General features: G+C 41.4%; 1 protein-coding gene across 1 annotated transcript in view; it reads right to left on the minus strand.

Annotated features, from left to right (window-relative positions):
• Window positions 1-13,315: 13,315 nt before the first annotated feature.
• The window catches only part of LOC146625784 (uncharacterized), a 100,433-nt gene continuing 93,244 nt past the window's right edge, over window positions 13,316-20,504 (minus strand). The window contains exons 28-29 of the mRNA XM_085362208.1: window positions 16,557-16,659; window positions 13,316-13,699 (exon numbers count right to left, since the gene is read on the minus strand). Coding sequence (XP_085218334.1) covers window positions 13,316-13,699; window positions 16,557-16,659 — 487 coding nt within the window. The remainder of the gene's footprint in view (window positions 13,700-16,556; window positions 16,660-20,504) is intronic.

The following is a 20,504-nucleotide window of genomic DNA, read 5'->3' on the forward strand; positions in this document are numbered from 1 at the left end:
CAGAGGAGGTAGTTAGGGCCTGGTTCTCTGCCAAGCTAAACTCCTGAAGCATGCAGAGGGCTAATGCTCTGCCTCTGATGTGTGGCACTGAAAAACCACAGGACCACTCTCAGGGTCCACTAAAACTCCATCACTCACTCACACCCTGGCGGAGACGGAGAGATGGAGCGAGAGCGAGACCCATCGAGGGAGAAGGCAGGGTAAGAGAGTGATAGAGGTGAAGGGAGAGGGGGAGAGAAGGAGGAAATAGAGAGAGTACAGTCACAGTGTTGCGACCGCGTGATTGAGGAATGGCTGCATATGAGGGGGGGGGAGAGAAAAGGGGAAAAGCGAGGCGGAAAAATAGAGCGGCTGTATAGTCGAGGTGTCTTAATGCATATTCCACTCATCTTTTCTCCTCTAAAATTTCTCATTCCTCAATGGCGGGAGAGAAATCAGATAGCCTATATCAGATGGAAACCAGTGGGAGATCCTGGAGTAGATCAAAAGGTGTGGCTGTGGCTTAGATAAGTCTACCCACCATCCAGACACAGTTCATCTGTCTTAAATGGCTGCTCATTTCTCTTGTCAGATAGGGGTAATGCTATATATAGCAGTGATTAAGATGTCTGAGGCAACTCTCGTAGTCTTTAGTCAACAGGAGACTTCCAAGGCCTCTGCTAGCACTCAAAGGGTATTTGTTTTAAATTAGCTGTTGTTTCAGGGTTCTATGCTTTCTGACACAGTGATATAGCCGCGGTATACGCTTTCATTATGGCACACATCTACTTAGCTGATCTTGTTAAAGTACAAATATTATGCTGGCTGAGGTACGCATGGTGATTTCACTGTTTGCTTTTCAACCAAGATGAAGCCAAGAAAAGTAAAACTTCTGGCACCGAACTGCAAGATGTGTTTTTATGCATTTGCCGAGCTACGATGACCCTGACAACATGCTGATACCTTAAGATGAAGATATATGGGGTTTTTTTAAGTCACCTTTAAGAGTAATTTGAAGCTTAAGTGGTTTATGTCTTATGTTATACTTCGCTTACTGTATACACCAATGTCCCATCCAACTAAGTCATTTTGTCAGATCTGACAGTAGCGTCTGTCATTTCCTGGAAAAACTGTTTTCTAAAAAGTTGATAACTCATCCTGCACTCGGGGGGATGTACTAATTTTGTGCCTAATGAAATGGCACAAACTGCCATATCAGTCCTGGTATAGTGTGAAAGGTTCGTGCTTGAGAATGGTGTGAGTACCAAGTGTGAAAGAACGCTAAAAGCTTATTCCGTGCGACAATGGTCAATGCGAATTTCTCTGTTGGCTTTCATTAAATTCCTACACTTTATTTATTTTGTCTTGCAGCAAAAGAATTCTCACAGAACTCACTCCCATTACATTTTCTAAATGTTTCAACAATATGATAAGCAATGCATTTATATCATTTTATATTAATACATGCCATTTAAATCTTTGTTTTGGAAATAAGGCAGAATGTTTTTTGGTAAACTGAGAAGGAAAAATAGCCTAATATGGGTAAAACCTCTGCTCACAGAGAGACTCTTCATCTCTCTGTGAGCATATATTTAAAAGGTTAAATATTTTAATTCAAATGAAGTTATTTGGAAGATTCTTCACTTAGTCAAAAAACAAAGAAAAAAATTAAACAGCTCTTGCTGCGGGTCAGTTTTTGTAACTACTTGCAAACTTCAGATATTGCGATACTTCCTTTCTTGGGTTTTAATATAATATGGAATGTCTGGCCAAGTGTTACATTACGATTAGACGGGTTTCGACACGACCAGCAGATGCCTTTATTGCAGGAATTGGCCTTTTTAGTGGCCTTCAGTGAGGAAACTTTCACTTCAGTGTCAGTTTGTGAAACCCGTACGGCGCTTTTGCAATCTCCAAGGCCCCTTCACCGGTATAGCAGGCCAAAAAGGACCGAGACTCGCACATATGTACTTTCAGCATGGAGTCTCTTGCTACTGCTGCATGATGTCACTGGCAAACACTCGACGTGGGGAACACACGGCCAAACAGCGAAACAATTTGTTTAATCATAAAGTGCATTTACATAAGGCAATGGCTGCATAAATGAATGCATAATTGAACAGGTTAATGCATAATGTAGTGCTCCCCAGGGACAATAAATAAAGTGCCTTTTGAAAATGTGCGAGACAGAAAAAAGATCGAGTGAGAATGAGGGAGAGAGACGACACTACCCGCCAAGCGCCAACAAAACATGAAACACGTTCAGCGAGACAATGCCAAGGCCAGCAGAGTAGAGAGAGAAAGGGAGAAAGAAAGAAAGGAATATGGCAGGAAATAAATAAATAAAAAGGTGAAGCCTTGCTAAGAGGATTTCAGGACATGCTTCGTTTCTTTCCATAATCTGTCTATTAGCACCAAAGTATTTCCAGCTCTCATAACCATGGCAGCGACACTATTAGTGACAAGCTCACACACCAATACAACTTAACATAGTCTCCTGGGAATTTATCCTTTACTTTCTGTCTCCTCTCTTTCTTTTGCCTCTTGTTTTGTCTTTCTCTTTCTTTCCTTAGCTACCACTCTTTTTTTCATTCTATTTCCTCTCTTCTATCTCATTATAACACTACCACTCTCTTTCTCACTCTCAAAACCCTGTGATTTATTTTGTTGATACACACTTGGCTTGTCAAGCAACAGCAGATATTAATAAGTGTATAATCTCTAATCAAGATCAGAGCAGAAGGGGCATCTAGTGATCAGCACAGACACATGATTACAGTTCTGCTATACTGTCATTAGTACACTGCAGCTTCTCCTTTGGTGAGAAAGAAAGGAGAAAAAAACCATGACAGGATGTGTAAATGAAAATCACGCTGTCTGTGAAGGTCAGATGGTGAATTTAGTTCTTTTTCTACTTACACTAATTTTTTTTATGGCTTTAATCTATTCCAGGTAAAGTATGCGCAGGCAGATTTGCACAATAAAACGGAGATATGTCAGTTCTGCATTATTCTGCTTACAACTCGAGCCTTGTTTAACAACAACTGCACTCCAGAAATGCTGACTACATATGCGACCAGTGCAAAACACCACATTTCACATAGTTTTCACACATTGTTGTAAAAGAATTATTTGTAAAGGTTGCAGCACTGCGTGACTAAAAAAACCCAAATAAAAGCAACAAAGACCTCAAAAACAATACTTAAAAACGTTTTTAACAACCGATACTGAATGTGATGGAAAGATGCTAAAAGCCTCAAAAACAGGCCCCAGATGATTATGTTAATTATATAAACTAGGATGTTATTGCTGAAAATGATTCAGTTTGACTTTTCATCAGCAGATGCAGACAGTAAATAAATAAATTCAATATGAAACAGCTGATGTTCTTTAAATGTCTGGAAGACTGCAGTTCATCAGTGAGTCAGTCCCTATCAACTGAACCATGCTAACCTTAGCTTACAACTTAACGTTCAACCCTTTTCATCAAAATATGATGAATACTTTCTCGCTTCTAGATAGGTAAATAAATAGTGACAGCTATAATGTTTTATAGGGAATACAAATGAGTGACATCCACAGACAGTATAAAACATGGACGTAGATTCCAGGTCAGAATAATGAAGCCAATGAGGAAGCGCTTTAAGACTGCATTGTATCTGAAGGTCACCAGATGGCGATAGCTGTAGTTGCAAAAACCCTTCCGGTTCTACAGGGTGGGCCATTTATATGGATACACCGTAATAACATGGGAATGGTTGGTGATATTAAAGTCCTGTTTGTGGCACATTAGTATATGTGAGGGGGCAAACACCTCAAGATGGGTGGTGACCATGGTGGCCATTTAGAAGTCAGCCATCTTGGATACAACTTTTGTTTTTTCAATAGGAAGAGGGCCATGTGACACATCAAACTTATTGGTAATGTCACAAGAAAAACAATGATGTGCTTGGTTTCAACGTAACTTTATTCTTTCATGAGTTATTTATAAGTTTCTGACCACTTATAAAATGTGTTCAATGTGCTGCCCATTGTGTTGGATTGTCAATGCAACCCTCTTCTCCCACTCTTCACACACTGATAGCAACACCGCAGGAGAAATGCCAGCACAGGCATCCAGTATCCGTAGTTTCAGGTGCTGCACATCTCGTATCTTCACACCATAGACAATTGCCTTCAGATGACCCCAAAGATAAAAGTCTAAGGGGGTCAGATCGGGAGACCTTAAGGGGGCCATTCAACTGGCCCACGACGACCAATCCACTTTCCAGGAAACTGTTCATCTAGGAATGCTCGGACCTGGCACCCATAATGTGGTGGTGCACCATCTTGCTGGAAAAACTCAGGGAACGTGCCAGCTTCAGTGCATAAAGAGGGAAACACATCATCATGTAGCAATTTCAAATATCCAGTGGCCTTGAGGTTTCCATTGATGAAGAATGGACCCACTATCGTTGTACCCCATATACCACACCAAACCATCACTTTTGTTGTTCCAACAGTCTTGGAGGGATCCATCCAATGTGGGTTAGTGTCAGACCAATAGCAGTGGTTTTGTTGGTTAACTTCACCATTCACATAAAAGTTTGCCTCATCACTGAACAAAATCTTCTCCGTGAACTGAGGGTCCTGTTCCAATTTTTGTTTTGCCCATTCTGCAAATTCTGTGCGCCGATCTGGGTCATCCTCGTTGAGATGCTGCAGTAGTTGTAGTTTGTAAGGGAGCCATTTGTGAGTAGCTAATATCCGCCGAAGGGATGTTCGACTAATGCCACTCTCCAGTGACATGCGACAAGTGCTACGCTGTGGGCTCTTGCTGACTGAAGCGAGGACAGCCACTGATGTTTCTTCATTGGTGACAGTTTTCTTGCGTCCACATTTTGGCAAATCCAACACTGAACCAGTTTCACGAAACTTAGCAAGCAGTTTGCTAACTGTAGCATGGGAGATGGGTGGTCTCGTAGGGTGTCTTGCATTAAAATCTGCTGCAATGACCCGGTTACTGCGTTCACCAGATATCAACACAATTTCGATCCGCTCCTCACGTGTTAACCTCTTTGACATGTCAATGGCTGTGAACAAAGAGAAACTTGTAAACAACTCATGAAAGAATAAAGTTACGTTGAAACCAAGCACACCATTGTTTTTCTTGTGACATTACCAATAAGTCTGATGTGTCACATGGCCCTCTTCCTATTGAAAAGACAAAAGTTGTATCCAAGATGGCCGACTCCTAAATGGCCACCATGGTCACCACCAATCTTGATGAGTTTTCCCCCTCACATATACTAATGTGCCACAAACAGGACTTTAATATCACCAACCATTCCCATGTTATTACGGTGAATCCATATAAATGGCCCACCCTGTATATAAGTCTATGGGGAAACAACTTTCTGTCTTGACTCTGTAAACAGTTTTCCTGCCGAGTTCGTGGTCTCAGTCACTCATCTGGGTCACTCTCTGGGTACCAAAAAGTTCATCTTGGGGCTTCAAAATAGGACTTCAGAACCCAATGGAAGATGTCAAGGGAGCCGTGTCTATTGTCTAATGATGGTGTAGCCCTACTTTGCTTTGGTATGAAACGTAGATTAGCTTATCGGAGTTATGGGCAAAGTTAACTGCATTTTACCAGTTGGTATCAGCCACTTGTCGATGCAGTGGCTCCTTTAGTGATTCAGGCTTTATTAACTAAGCATACTCAAGAATACAGTAAATACCTAATCTGTAATCTGTTGTAACTCTAACATGATCTGTGAGGAAATAGCAAATATTTGTAGATATGTTAAGTTGAAGAGACAGATAGACCGAGGGCTGTTGATTGCAAAAGACGTCCCAATGATACAAATCTCTCTTTGGATGATGTTACATTAAACTGATTAGAGGCAGATTTTGACTGTCAGTCCACTCAACCGATTAGCAATAACAGAACACACATACACACACAAAAAAAACTCTTCCTGACAGTCTGAAAGGGAATCACAGTCCATCTCTGCACAGCACCTCCTTTAAAACCCCCGATACATCCAACAACTAGAAGAAACTGAAACAAAACAAACCGGCTGTGTTCATTAAAGCCGCTATTGTGTGAGTCTCCGAATACACTCAGATACCTGTCAATGCCTGTTTGCATCGGGGGGGGGGGGGGGGGGGGGGGGGGCACCGCGACGCAAACGCCACACGTGTGTACGTGGCTGTCAGGTGAGATTGTAGCATTTACACTGTGATCTGTCACACCTGATTACAGATACATGTTTCCTTCTCTCTGTGTCGCGCGCTGCAAATACGCGTGATGCCCGCGTGAGCGTGAGCGTGTGACAGGCAGGCATCAGCGGAGGTTTGGCGGCTGATGACAGCGCCGCGACCTCTGATGACGCCCTCCATTTTGTCACTGGTGACTCACGCAGATTACCCCCAGCGCCATCTTCTTACTCTGTATGCTAATGAAACAGAGAGCAGGAGTAATGAGAAAAGAGTGACAGATAAAAAAACGAGTGGGGGAATATAGAAAAAGGAATAGGAAACAGTGTGTAGAAGAATACATGAGAGAATTGAGAGAATTAGAAACATGACCCAAAGTGTTTGTAAAGAGGAGTCACCGAAAGGGAGGCCACATGTGTGAACGTACACAGCGAAAGGGAGAGATAAAAAATATAGAATGTGGGGGAGAGAGAAAGAGAGGGGAGGGAAAAAGGAGACTAATGAAGGTCATCGGCTGCTGATTCTATATTGGGGGCTCCCTTGGATAGAATTTAGGGAGAGAGGTAGGGGAGGTGAGTGTGATGAATATGATTATAGTTGTGTGAGTGTGTGTGGCAGTAATGAATTCAGGGTGTGGGATAGAAATGGGATATAGGTCTCCGAGAGTGTTGAATTTCAAACAGGGACGCTGACTGCTCGCCGCCTTGGCACTGATCATTCCGGTTGGCTTCCTTGTGTCCGGGCGTAGGTGCGTGTTTGTCTGTGAGCTTTTCGCCAAGGTAGCAGGTGTAAGACACGATCCGGCCTTCTGTAATTTATGTGAAAACAGAGCTGTCGTGAGATGTCATTAGCTAAACGGCAAATTTCATTATTTCGCTAATGTGGAGCGTGATGACTCTTTTTGATGTCTCCTTCCAACCCCCCCCCCCTTTCTTTTTCCCCTTTCCTACCTGCTCCCTCTCTTTCCCCACCCCATCCACGCCTCCCGCTGCCTTTTTATCTATTTACCCCTCCTTTCTCTCATCCCCCATCCTCCCTCTCCTCCTCTTCTGTCCCCTCCTCATTCAGAGGATCTCCTTCAGAGCAGCGTTCCCTTTCAAGGTTGAAGAAAATGGCCATGTGTCTGCATGTGTGTGTGTGTGCGGAAAGTGGGAGTGATTTTCATTCATGGTCCTGCTGAAGGAGGTGATGGTGACTCACCTTCAGCCACAAACCACCACACACACACACCACTCATACACACCTTGCACTCCTTCCTCTCCTCCCAGCCTTTGATGTGTGTTTGAGCCCATAGCTAATCAGGTAGCATCAGGCCTAGTCCTCATTTCCCCTTCACACCAGCCCCATTAGGGAGAAGGCTTTCTGGAGCAGGCCGATAAGGACAATATGCTCTTCTTTGGCACTCTCTCTTCCATATATACCCCCAAATCTCACACTACTCACTTTCTTTCTTTTTCTCTCCCTCTGCTCCCTTCCCATCTTTCCCCCTCGCTCAGTCTCCAGCGTCTCTTCATTCCTTCATCTCTCATACTTCTTGTCACAGGTTTCTCTCACTTTTCACTTTTCTTTCTAAATGTCCCATTACTCCTCCGTCCCATTACTCCTCCTCTGCCTCTTCTTTTCTCTCCTCTTTCCCCCATCCCAACCTCTCTGCTCTCTAAATCACACCCAGCACCTCCTTTCCTTGCCTCCTTTGTCAGTCTCCCTCTGCATCCATCGTTCACTCTGGTTTCCCCCAGCAGTCCCAAACTTACTCCCCAAATCCCCAGCTACATTCTTTCAGTCTCTTCCCTCATGCATCCCTCTTTCACTACTTTTACACTTCCTTTTTCCTTTCCTTGTAGTCCTTAATGCTTCCTCGCCTCATATTACCTTGTAATCTCTCCTTCCTGCTAGGGCTCCTACTGTCGCACATTCCTCCATTTCCTCTTACTACTTCTTTCACTTCTGGGTAAAACTTTTTGAGACATTGCTCATATTGTCAACTTGGCCATTTGTGGTCAAAATATTGGTTCTTTTTCTTAGTTAGTTGTGCATTCGGTAAACAGGGCAGCTTTTCACTTTCATTGACTAATAGCATACGCACAACATTCATGATCCTCTTGATTTGTGAGCTTAATTAATAATTGTAAGATATATTTCTCCAGGCAACCAAGTAGATAATGGAAGATGCACCAGTTTTCATTTCAGTTTCATTAATATATTTTGTAAGCTGTCTGCTATTTGCTACGCAATAATAATTGTACCTACATCATGGCCGCTAAGCTGTACACCTCAAGGTTACACGTCTCTGGTAGTTCAATAAATTTAATAAACATATTATTCCACAAACAGCTGTGGCCAGAGGTATTACGTCTTCAAGCTGTCCATGCCATTCATGTAAACATTTCTTAAACTCCTCGAGAAAGTTTTTTCAAACTCGACAAAACGGTTCACAAGGATGAACTGATTGCATTTTGTAGGTCTTAGTTCAGGGTCACCTCACATCTGTCCCGCTTTCGTGAAGGTGATATATCAGACGCCTGCGGGGAATTTTATTATAAAAACGTTCACTTGGACTCAAGGATGAACTGACGATGATGAAAACGAATTTTGTTTCCACACCTTGAGGGGCTTCTTTGAAATTTGACACAGTGATTCATTTGTACTCAAAAAGGAACCTTACAAAACAGATTTGTGGCCATGATTTAAGAAACTGTGCGCTAATTATACAATTTAACACACACTGTAAAGAAGAGACAAATGGTTACTGGACTCCAATATGTTGTAAACCCCATCCCCACTGACCCCGCCCATCCCAGATTAGCTCGACAATCTGGGAACACTCAGTATTGCCTAATTTAAAAAGTTCTCTAGTCAGAAAACTGTTGTTTTATTTTTCCTGACAACAAGTAGCATTGGGATACTTGAGTTAACAGCTGACTGTAAAATCGATGTTTGTGGTCTTCTGTTGTCCAACAGAAAACATAAAAGCATGATGTTGGCAATGCAAAAGCCTCAGTTCCCAATAGTGCCACACATGATGTGAATAAAATCCGAATCCAGCGCTGAAATAAGTATGGTTTAATGTTTATTATCTTAGCTGCTGAGTACAGAAATATCTTACACATGCAAGTTTTTATTGGACAGTTTTGCATCACAACTGCATCTTTGTGGAAGCTTTATTCTCTTTTCTGTTTTTCTTGCATCGGACAAAATAGATATTTTTTACATGACTGTAATTAGTCCTTAGAAAAAGCGAACACAGGTTTTTCCCTTTTTCCAAGGAATAAGGAATACCAAGGAATACTATCATTTAAGCAAGAGTTAGAGTTTGAATGTAGGCTTATTGCCATTTTATAGTCTACAAGTCATACATATTTAGTATGCAAAATAAGCGAGTACATCGCTGTGCACTGTCACTTAAATGTTGACTCATTTAAAGCTGTATCACCTCTCAATAAGTGGATTATTTCTAAGCTGACAAGTAGAATATTTTCATTTATGAATGACTAAAACAAGACTATATTTAGAATACTCAAACACCACAGTTTATAAATTCAGTGAAACTAAAGCTAATACACTATGGTAACTTTCACATGTAAGAAAGTATATTTCATATAAGCCTGATTATTACAAACTGTCATGTAAACACCATAGTTGTATTAAATCTGTGCAATGCATCTACATGAATTGAAAGAACTGCCAAAAATCTGCTCTGATTGGCTTTAAGTGTGAAGGTCATACAGAAAGACACACGATCAATTAACAATGAGTTAAAGCACACATCTACAGCAGTAATTAGGAGGTACAGAATGGGCCACAGTACCAACGATCACGGCCACAGTGGTTTCCTCCTAAAATAAACCTTTGGAGAATGTGCTGCATGTACAAACTAGCAGTGAAAACCAGACAAGACAAGAGCAAGGACTTCAGACTTAGTATAGGATCAATGGAAATCTGAGTTTCAGTGACAGCTTAGACAGTTCGAAGGACATTAAATAATAGACGACAAAGAAAAAACGCTTTTGTGCTCTTTGGTTCAAACGATAATGTTGAACTTTGCAAAAGAATACAAGAAGAAGCCTGATGAATCCTGGGAGGTCATTCGGACTTTTGTTCAACTCAGATGGGGTGCAGTATGCCTGGCCTACACTACACTACCACAGTGAATCCACAGCCCTGACAGTGACTCAGGGCGGGGCTTAATGAGTCACTTGAAGAGATGATATTTAGACATGGAACAAATTTGGCCTGAATGAAAATGAGTGATTGGCTAAATAGCCCATCAGCAGACAGTGGTTCAATTAACAGACTATGTGCTTATAGACATCAGAGAGGGTCGGGCACAGATGCCACTACTGTTCAAGCCATTAATAATAATATTGAATTGAATCAAGTTATCCAAGAGGAACACATCTGTAAATGTTATTGAATGAATTTTGACAAAATGTCAGCTTACAAAGAAACACTCGCGAACATAGTTTGCACCATCTCTTTCGTGATTTCTGCTACAGCAGGTTTTTGCTGTAACACAAACTCACAAGGTGAAAAAAATACCAGATGTGTTGTTGTGGCAACTAATAACCTTTCCTGTTGAGTTTATTAGCAGAGCTAAGGCTCTATCTGAGTTGCTCAGGTGTGGTCTATCTACACCCATTTATTGCTCCAAGTTGGCTGAAATAAATTCTTAAAATCCTGCAAAAGCTTCTTGTACCACAAATGCTTACCAGACAAGCTTTGAACACAATATTTGCGTATGATTATTAGCACAGGCAACCATGCAGAGACCTACAGGGAAGCCCAGACTGGAGCTGATAGAGCATACACTCACAAATGTCATGGGCACTAGCATCCCAATCATTTGTATCTTGAAATGGGGATCAAATAATAAGTCGTAAACACTGTAATGAGTGCTAAGATTATCTTCAACTTCTCTCTGTTTTTTGTTTTAAAATCTCTCTTGCGGTTGAGGGCCCATACTGTTCACTAACAGCCCGACGCTAATTTGGGATAAAAAAAAAAAATACTGACATGCAATATTTTGCTGGTTTACCACAGATTTCCAAGGGACCACACACACAGCAGTGAAGTACCACACATGCTCATTTGATAAAATTAGGTTAGGAAGGAGACCGTAGTGTGCTTTTCTGTCTTTGTGAGAGAAGAGCTCATGGTGTGGAAATTAAGAGCCTGCATGTACTTGTGTGCGTAAATGTGTGCATTTGTGTTTGTGTGTGTGTGAGAGAGGCTGACTAATCCCTCCACAGAGCTGAAACGAGTTAAAAACACATCAAAGGGAAGCTTAACCTCTGTGAAACCTCACCGGGTTTTCAAGAACAACAAATGATCATTCTCCTCATTGTTTCCAGGGGGACTCTTTTCACCGCCGCGCTGCTGACTTTTCCCTCAGTCCTGGGAGTTTTCAAAAAGCCTGTGGTTTCATTTTTAATGACTGTGCCATTTGTGAAAGTGTGTGTGTTTGTGAAAAGAATATGCGTGTGTGGATGTGTGGGTAGGTGCACACGCGTGTGTTTGCACATAAAAAAAGGATATTTTTGAGTGTGACATGGCAAATGAGGAAAACAAAGCTAACAAGGACATGCAGCTCCGTTCGAAATCATTAAAATGTATGACATCCTGACCAGCTATACAACCGCTATATATATATATATATATATATATATATATATATATATATATATATATATATATATATATATATATATATATATATATATATATATATATATATATATATATATATATATATACATACATACATACATATATATATACATACATATATACATATAAATATAAAGAACCAATGAAGGATAAAAAAAAAGAAAAAGTGGGTTTGGAAGACAGGAAGGTGGACACGGTGACAGAGAAAGGCAAGATGAAGAAGCTAGTTGTGGCCTGAGACCTGCTTTTCCTAGAATTCTCATTATCACAGTGTTCCCTCTTTATAACTTTGGATATGCACATGCTTCCTCTGCGAGGGTTTATTTGTGCGAATGAGAGTTGCTCTTATTCAAACACTTGAAACATGAATAGAGGAACGCGTGCCCTATAGATCTACATGTTATCCCAGGTCCCAAACTCATTTTAGATCTTTTAATGGAACGATTTTACTTCCTAGAAAGGTACTTACCCGTATCAGCGTCGATGCCTGACTCAGCAGTCGTATAATTTTTTTTACAAAAGCCTAATTAACGAGTACCACTGCCAGTTATTGTTACAGTACAAGCATCCAACTGGCAGAAATAATATATTTTTGGCACACTGACATGCAAAACAAAAGTGGGGAGGAATATAAAGCCACTTGCAAATATGTGTTTTTATTTTGCTACCGTCACAATACGGGGCACAGAAAAAAAATCAATAAACAGTTTTGAAAGTATAAAACATAATATCAGACAGCTAATACACCCAATCACGCGAGCACGCGCTCGCCCACAGTCTCTCAAAGAGACACAGAAGTACACAGACACATAATGTACTCAAACATAGAGACGCACGGCCACATTCACCGCAGCAGACGCGGGACACGTGGTGCACAGCTGGAGCATAATCAGAGGCTGCGTTACTGCCATTTACATCAACGTCTGAACCACGCCTGTGGATGGATCATGTGCTGTTTCTCATTTATCCAAGCGGGACTCATCTTCAGATCTACTGTTTAACTCTATCTACATTAAGTTTCTTGTTTTGATTAGTTCATTTGTGCATTTAAGGTGCAAAAATCTGGTTATAGCTCAAGTGAACTGTTGGGAATTTTCAAATAAGTGCATTTGAGATTTTGTGCTCACTGCTGCAGTTTTGCTGCAGAATAATATTATTAATTGAAGATGTAATTGCTTGAAGCACTGAAACATTTTTGAGGACACAGTCAGTTATCATAATTTTAAGTCTATCTAAGTAATCTGTCAGTGTGAATGTTTTCTTGGCATAAATCGTTGCATGGAACAGCAGTACCCTTATAAATATGGCTGAAGAAATTCCATTATTTTCTGTTTCCGAGCGCCCCCTTAGGCACAAAGAACTGTGGGACTTGACTTTGACCTGCAGGACATTAACCTCATCCTGGGTATGCTCCCCAGCGAGAAGCTGAAGGTCAAAAGCCATGGCAGGTCAAAGTCTTCAGGGGGCTTCATTTTGCCGGATTCCTGCTTGTCCCCTTAGACCCGGCATCTTCCACAGAGGCGGAGAAAGCGCACTTGGAAGACGGCCTAATCAAGGACGCTTTATCCGAAGCCTTGGACTCACCTGGTCTCCCTACTCCGACTGTAGTCGGCTTGGTTTGAGTCCCATTAGTGTCCCCTGTCACTGGGACTATACTCAGAAGACGGGGCAGGTCCAGGGATGAGGGAAGGGAGGCACAGATAGGAGGGCTGACACTGAGAGAGAGTGGGAGGTGGATGGTGGTTGTAGGGGGAGGAGGAAGGGGCCCACTCCTCTCCACTTGTCTATGCATGGACCTCTCTTCTTCCAGCTGCCTACGCAACCGCTTATTCTCCTGACTGAGATTGCCTAACTACAGAGAAAAAAAGAAAGAAACATACACAGAGAAGCACATGTGCAGACAAAGAGATTAATATGTTTGTGTAGCCAAAGGAACAGTGGCACATTTTTGAGAAGTTTCCAAAAAACACGGCTCTCCTTTAGCCGAATCAGTGGAATCACACAACTCGAATCAAAGTTAGCAATAAATATCAACCATCAAAAGTGAACAGCTATCGTGCTCATCAAGTAACTGACATTCCATTATGTGATTAATTCATCATCTTTCACAGTCGCTTTCATGCCTGTTGAAACAGAAATGCAAATGGAAAATTGCAAGGGGGTGGGGGGGTGGGGTTCAGGATTGTATTGTGTTCACAGTTTGAAATGGTTGCAAGAGGGAGTCATGCGACAGTGTAAATTTCTACATGAAAACAGCCAATTTGAGCGATCATTAGAGGTCGATTTGACACAAAATCATCCGTGACACAAAACAAATCGCACATCGTCAGGACATGATTGGGCTCCCTGAAACACAATTATAGACTAGCTAAATTGAGGATTTTTTGTTTTATTTGTGTGTGTGTGTGTGTGTGTGTGTGTGACAAGGACATTTGGGTAAAGGCAGCGTGGAGTGTGAGTTAAAACATGGTTTTTAATACAAAAAATAAAAGCATTTATATTGTTGTAAAAGCTCGGTAATTATATGCAAAATGTGCCAGTCTAAAAATTGCAATAAGGTAGATAAAAGAGAGAAAAAGATATGAAATAATGTATTTTTAGCTGTGAGTACGAGTAAAATAAGAAATTAAAGGATGTAAAGACAAAAAAGACTCATCGGGTAATGACAGTTGCACTCATCCACATCTGTTTTTAAGTGTGTGCGTGTAAAAACTACGGTTAAAGAATGATGTCACATTAACATGTCTGGCCATGTGTGAGTCTGCGTGTGTGTGTGCGTGAAGGAGAGAGAAAAACACAAACGGAGATGAGACAGACACATTTCCGGATGGTTCTGCTAATATTACCCGTCCAGACATCGTACGCATGCACACAGACACAGAGAGACACACACATGCTCAATAAACTCTGAGCACGGGTCTTAGGCTTAACCCTCGAAGAACCAATGGCATGTCGACGTGTCAAACGATCATAAGATGCTTTACTATCCTCAACAGGCAAACCTCCTGCAACACGTCCATTTTCAGTCATGCCAAAAGCAATAACAATTCTAGATGAAAAACACAGAGTCTGACATTTATAATTAACTGCACGCGACCGGTTTAATTTTTCTCATCTTTTGTGGCTCTGGATGCTTTTCTAATTGTAAGGCGGGGGGGTTGAAATTAAAAATCACAGCTTGTCTTCTCAACCTTAACTTTCCGTGGGTGAATTGGTGTGCATATATGTGGATGAAAAGGACACAAGGATGTGTATAAGTAGGGGTGAAGGGAGTTAAGCATGTGTGCGTGTGTATTTTTCCACTGTTTGTATAGTTTTAATGCAAATTATGGCAATTACAGAACTATAAAAGAGTTGCATAAAAACTGTTCAGCTGCTTAATGCCTGTTTTAATTGTCGCGTGTAGCCACGAGACAACCTGGATATCATCAGAAGAACGATACCCTGCTGCTGATCGAGTCTCGAAAAGAATCTCGATTTTTAGTCCTCTCGTGTTCGTCTTCATCTCTGTTAATTTTCTGTGACGTTTCAAAAGTTTGCATGAAATTGGCTTGACAGTCGGATGGAAATCATGCATATGTGCTCCGTATAATGCCTTTCGGCGAGTGAGAAAGCGACGGCGTCAAACCAGTTTGTTACTATGAGTAAATACGACTGATTCAAGGAGACACAGACCTGATTTGTAACCCAACGCCTTTCATAATCTGAGTCATTCCATTCAACTTCTTTACTGATAGCTCTGTGTGCGCGCGCCAGTGTGTTCACTGCAGAGTGAGGTGTTTACATCCTCTCCTTTCCTGACTGCCTGCGTGTATGTGTGTGTGTATACTGTCCATGTTGGATCGATGTGTGTAATGATTCACACTAGAGATTAAGAGGTGCTATTACACACCTGACCTGTTAAACAACACCTCTCTCTTTCTCTCTTGTCTGAGTTCTCCTCTGCGTTTCTCCATGTTCCTCTATCCTAAACCCACAGCTAATGTCATTTGCTCTTCACTGAAACAACACTGCATTAAAACTTCAACAAGTACCAGCTTTTGTCATACCCCGTCAATCAGCAGGCCACTTCACAAACTAACAAAAGTCGGGTGAGCCACTCCCTAGGCCCTGGAGTTTTGGAGAACTGAGGGGGCTGAGGAGTACTTTTGATTTGTCTCTTCTTTGGTGATTTGTTGACTCTTGTGAAGCTCAACAGTAAAAAATGTCAGCATTTCCCAAGAATATTCCTCTGTGTTTTTTCCCCCACATTGTTTTATCACAGCGGGCCATTTCCCTATGCTGTCATGGAGAGATCAGCACGGCTGTATTGATATACATCTCTCTCTCAGTTTCATGAAAGGGAAATCATTTACCAGTGGAAAGGAACGTCACTGCCTTTTCCCGATACGATTTGTCCCCCCCCCCCCCCGCACACACACACACCCCACTTCCCCACACCACCCCCCTACATCCCGCACCCCACCCCGCTGCCGATTTTTCACTTTTATCGTAGGAAGAGGAAATGGATGTCTGCGTGCGCCTCTGTGTAAGTGCGCTTGTGTGTTTGAAGTTGGACGCATGAAAGCTTCCTCTTCTGTGTGAGCTCAACAGCAGGTGGGCCGGTGTGTGGGTGTGTGTTTGTATCTGTCGGGTAAAAGGACTGTCAGGACCCGGTGTGTACGTGTTCTTGTGTGTGTCTGTGTGCGTGCGTGTGGACGAGCGCTTACTTGTTGATTTAGCATTCCGATGGCCTCCAGGTTGCTTTGCAGTCTGGTCTGCATGTCCTCGATTTTGCTGAGGTTTAGAGCGACGCAGCCCTTCTTTTCCATGCTGCAACACAAGTGTATGCACACAGGCAAACAAACATACATGAAAAATAAACTCTTTAAAACAGTACAGGGAGTTTAGCGGTCTGAGAGAAAAAACAGAATAACAAAACTCTTTCCTTCTTGCAGATCCTTTAACTGCCTTGTCTGTAGTTTAGCTTAAAAAGCACATTAAGTTTACACTTGCTTCTACCTATTCTTGCACAATGACATGCATTTGCCTGACTGAACAGTTTCAGTCAAATGTCCTCGGAAATCTGCGGCATAAAGAAGTTGGCGTGCATCATCTTCATTATAACTATCTTCATTATAACTTATTACTAAACTCAAAGATGGGTGAGCAAATGGGTTCCAGAAATCATTAAATTATATAAGAAAGTGCATATAAAGCTGGGGAAAAAAAACAAAGCAGCAAAAAACAAAAACAAAACAAACGCAAGCGCAGCCAGGGAACATTAAGAGTACAAGAAGCCATTTAAGATTTTAACTGTTTATTAAAACCGTTTTGGGAAATGACAAACAAATGTTAGGGTCTCCTATCTTCAGACCGAGGGCTGTCTAAGGAATGTCTATTAAATTAACGACGGTGGATAATGGTGCTCTGTACGGGCTGAAGAGCTTGCTGCCCCCGCTTTACGCTCTTTCTTTCATGCCCCAGTGAACCTGTCCAGTTAGCATTTGGAAAAAAAAAACCTTCTAAATACTTTATTGAAGAGTTCTTAGCCCATTAAAGTACCACTGTACCTCCCCAATGTTAATTTTCTTGTAAAAGAGCAAGCTGGGATTTTCTATCAGAGCAGCGGACGGGAAGATGGTCCCATTTTGCCTCAACTGAGAAGATGCACGCACTCATTGAAACGCTAATAAATAGTCCCATTGTTCCTGTAGATGCGTGCGCACGCTCACACACACGCAGTCATAAACTTTTGCCCTTATTAGTCGCAACTGAAACCATTTAAGATGTGGAAGACACTTGAGGAAGACACAAATATTTGAATTGACATTGTTTTCGGCTCCCGTGCATTTGCAGCTAACAAAGGCAACAACAAAAACAGTAGATAGTTATAACGCTGCTTAAAAACGGTACCCAGCAATCTCTTGACTATTTCCTTCTCTGATTTTTGAATCATTTATATGGATGTAATATTATTTTGCATTTCTATGGATCATCATACAACTCTGAGTTATAGCATGTAGCTTCGAGACTGAACAAAAGAAATGGTTGCTCCAAAAAAACGACACAATTTTTTAATGGCAAAAAACAAACTACAATTATAAATATATCTAGATAACATGAATATTTTTGATAAGTTCCCCCAAATATGTGCAAGAGAAACACAAAAAAAACCAATCCATACATTCCCCAGCTGACAAAATATAATCTGAGTCCCTGCATATTAGCCAACTAACTAATTTAGCTTGGCCAATATAAGTGAGAAAACCTAATTTCCTGAAAATGACATTTATAAACTGAACATAATTGCCACTGACCCTTGCAGATCTTTTAATTTCACACCCTAATGATGATACAAAGAACATTAATAAGAGAAATGCAGAAATTTCCTTTGATCTTTCAAATTTTGAATGCCGCTTGAAAGACGAGTTCCATGAGTTTCCATTGCTACAGCGAAGGGGGAGAAAAAAAAATAACAGAAGACACAAACTTTAACCACAAGCCAATTCCATAAAATCCAAAGCGCCACATCTACACATTTTCCTCAAATGATTTAAACGCTTTCCTACGCGGTAATGTGGTCTTCAGCAGATCATGAATCATCTCCGCTGCTGAGACAACTGTGTGAGATTTATGCACTCGATGTGAGAAACCGGCGAAGTGCCGAGCGCTTGGCTTGGCGCCCGTGTAAACATGTGTTCCTGTGTTTACACGCAAACACAGATGTGTGTAATTAGCAGCCTAATCCAATCAGTGTGTGTATAATTACAGTCATTAGTGTCAAAGCCAAGCGGCCATGCTCTCTAAACCAGGCAATAAACTACGTGGTTCCTCTCCTGCTCCAGTCTCACTCATCTTTCTTATTTACTGTCCTCATTTTTGCTGTAAATTTTATGCAAGGCTCGGCTCTCTTTTCACACAGCCTCCCTCTCATCGCCGCTTTCTGCTTCTCTGTCACTTTGGTTCTCCTTGTTTGTACAAATCCTCTGCTGTGATCACTGGGTGCTCTTAATTGGAAGCACATCGTTAGCGGTGCAACTGATGAAGCCTGATGCTTTATGAGCGCTTCCCCCACATGGGTTGTGTCAGGCAGCCACTGAGTCAGTGCTGCCAGAGGCAAACAGCATCAATCTCTGTTTCCGCCACTCACTGCATATCAATGTGTACTGGTATCATATTTTCAGATATTAGCAGAAATCATTTTTGGGTTGTAATGTCTGTTGTCAGAGTTTATCCTTCTTCTTTTTCTTCTTAATAAGCATTTCTGCAGGAGAGAGGTGGGAGGGAAAGGAGGGGCAAGCAGCATCGAAACCCATCAGGCCACACGCAGCACTTTAGAGGGAGGTACAAGACACTTGTATAAGTGATTATCATGAGGGGCTTTAATGAGATTGTTAATTGACACTATGATGTTACTGCGCAACAAGAGTGTAACAAACCTTTTTAGTATCACCGATCCAGGGCATTAATTGTGCACATAACAACTCCTATCATTGTTTTTTAGTTTGAGCAATACCGCTTTTACCCGTAATGGCAAAATAGCTTTTTACTTTAACACTCGGCTACTTATTTACACAGTGGAAATGAAAGGCAAGGTGTTAGTTTGATAAGAGATTTAATTTGGTCTCCGTGGCCAAAAACCTTTGACATATGGACTGTAGATTGTACATTGTTTAGGATCAAACTCTACAATCTGTTCTATGTCCAGAGCCACACCCCTGCATTGATATTACTGTCCTCATAACAAGGTTTCTAAGGTAAACAGATAAAGTTTTGCTTACTTTTTAACTCTTTCCCCCAGAAAAATGTGGCCTTCCCTGTACCCACCAAGACGACTTTTGGCACCTCAGATGAATAATTTGACGACCATTAGAATAGTTTCCGAGTTTTTGCAAGAGTAGCTGCATAGGCAGAGACCACCCTCACTAACTTTCAATGCACACCCAGTCATTTTGTCCTATGGGGAGGCCTGAAATATAACAGAAACAGCTCGGTTCAGAAGCGTTACTCCTAGTAGGCTTTTAAGGGATTACAGTGCAAGAAAAATATATATTTGAACATCTACAATTCTACAACATCTGGAAAACAGCTGCTGACGAGGATTACAGAAACGGCTACTAAATGGATTTGGATAGACACGATGTAGTGTAAACACCGTTACACAAAAATGTCTGCTCAGACAGACATGCTTTTTGTCAAAACATCACCTTATTAACAAGCGCTTATTAGATCTGCGTGTCTAAATCTAAGTTTTCCCGTCCGTTATGGCAGCAAATTGAGCTACGAGTTGGCTGATGCTTGGAGATTTCCTTATCCTTCATCCACTAGGTGGATTTTGAGCAGAAAATGCAAATAAATATGCCAATATCATTTTTGACTCTTAAGATTTATATTTGCATGTAAAAAAGCTTCAGTTTTGCGTAATTTGTTGAGTTTTACGTAATTTGTTGAGGTTGAGAAATGCAGAAAATTTCGTTTACCGAGCTAACACAATTGCGGTCCCCTCCATCAGGCCTCTCCGCGCCTCCCTGTGGGCTTTACTTTTTCACAAAATAACAAATGCAATGAAAGGCCTTCTCATTCAAGCAGCTTTATAACAGTAGGTCAGGTAATCATAATAAATTTCTTTAATAAAGGCATATCTAATGACAAAACCTTCACCCCGTGTTGACTGC

Source organism: Diplotaxodon limnothrissa, linkage group LG9, assembly GCF_057381915.1.
Source record: "Diplotaxodon limnothrissa isolate DT_005_m linkage group LG9, D_limnothrissa_male_GT1.1, whole genome shotgun sequence".
In the NCBI taxonomy this organism is placed as follows: Eukaryota; Metazoa; Chordata; class Actinopteri; order Cichliformes; family Cichlidae; genus Diplotaxodon; species Diplotaxodon limnothrissa.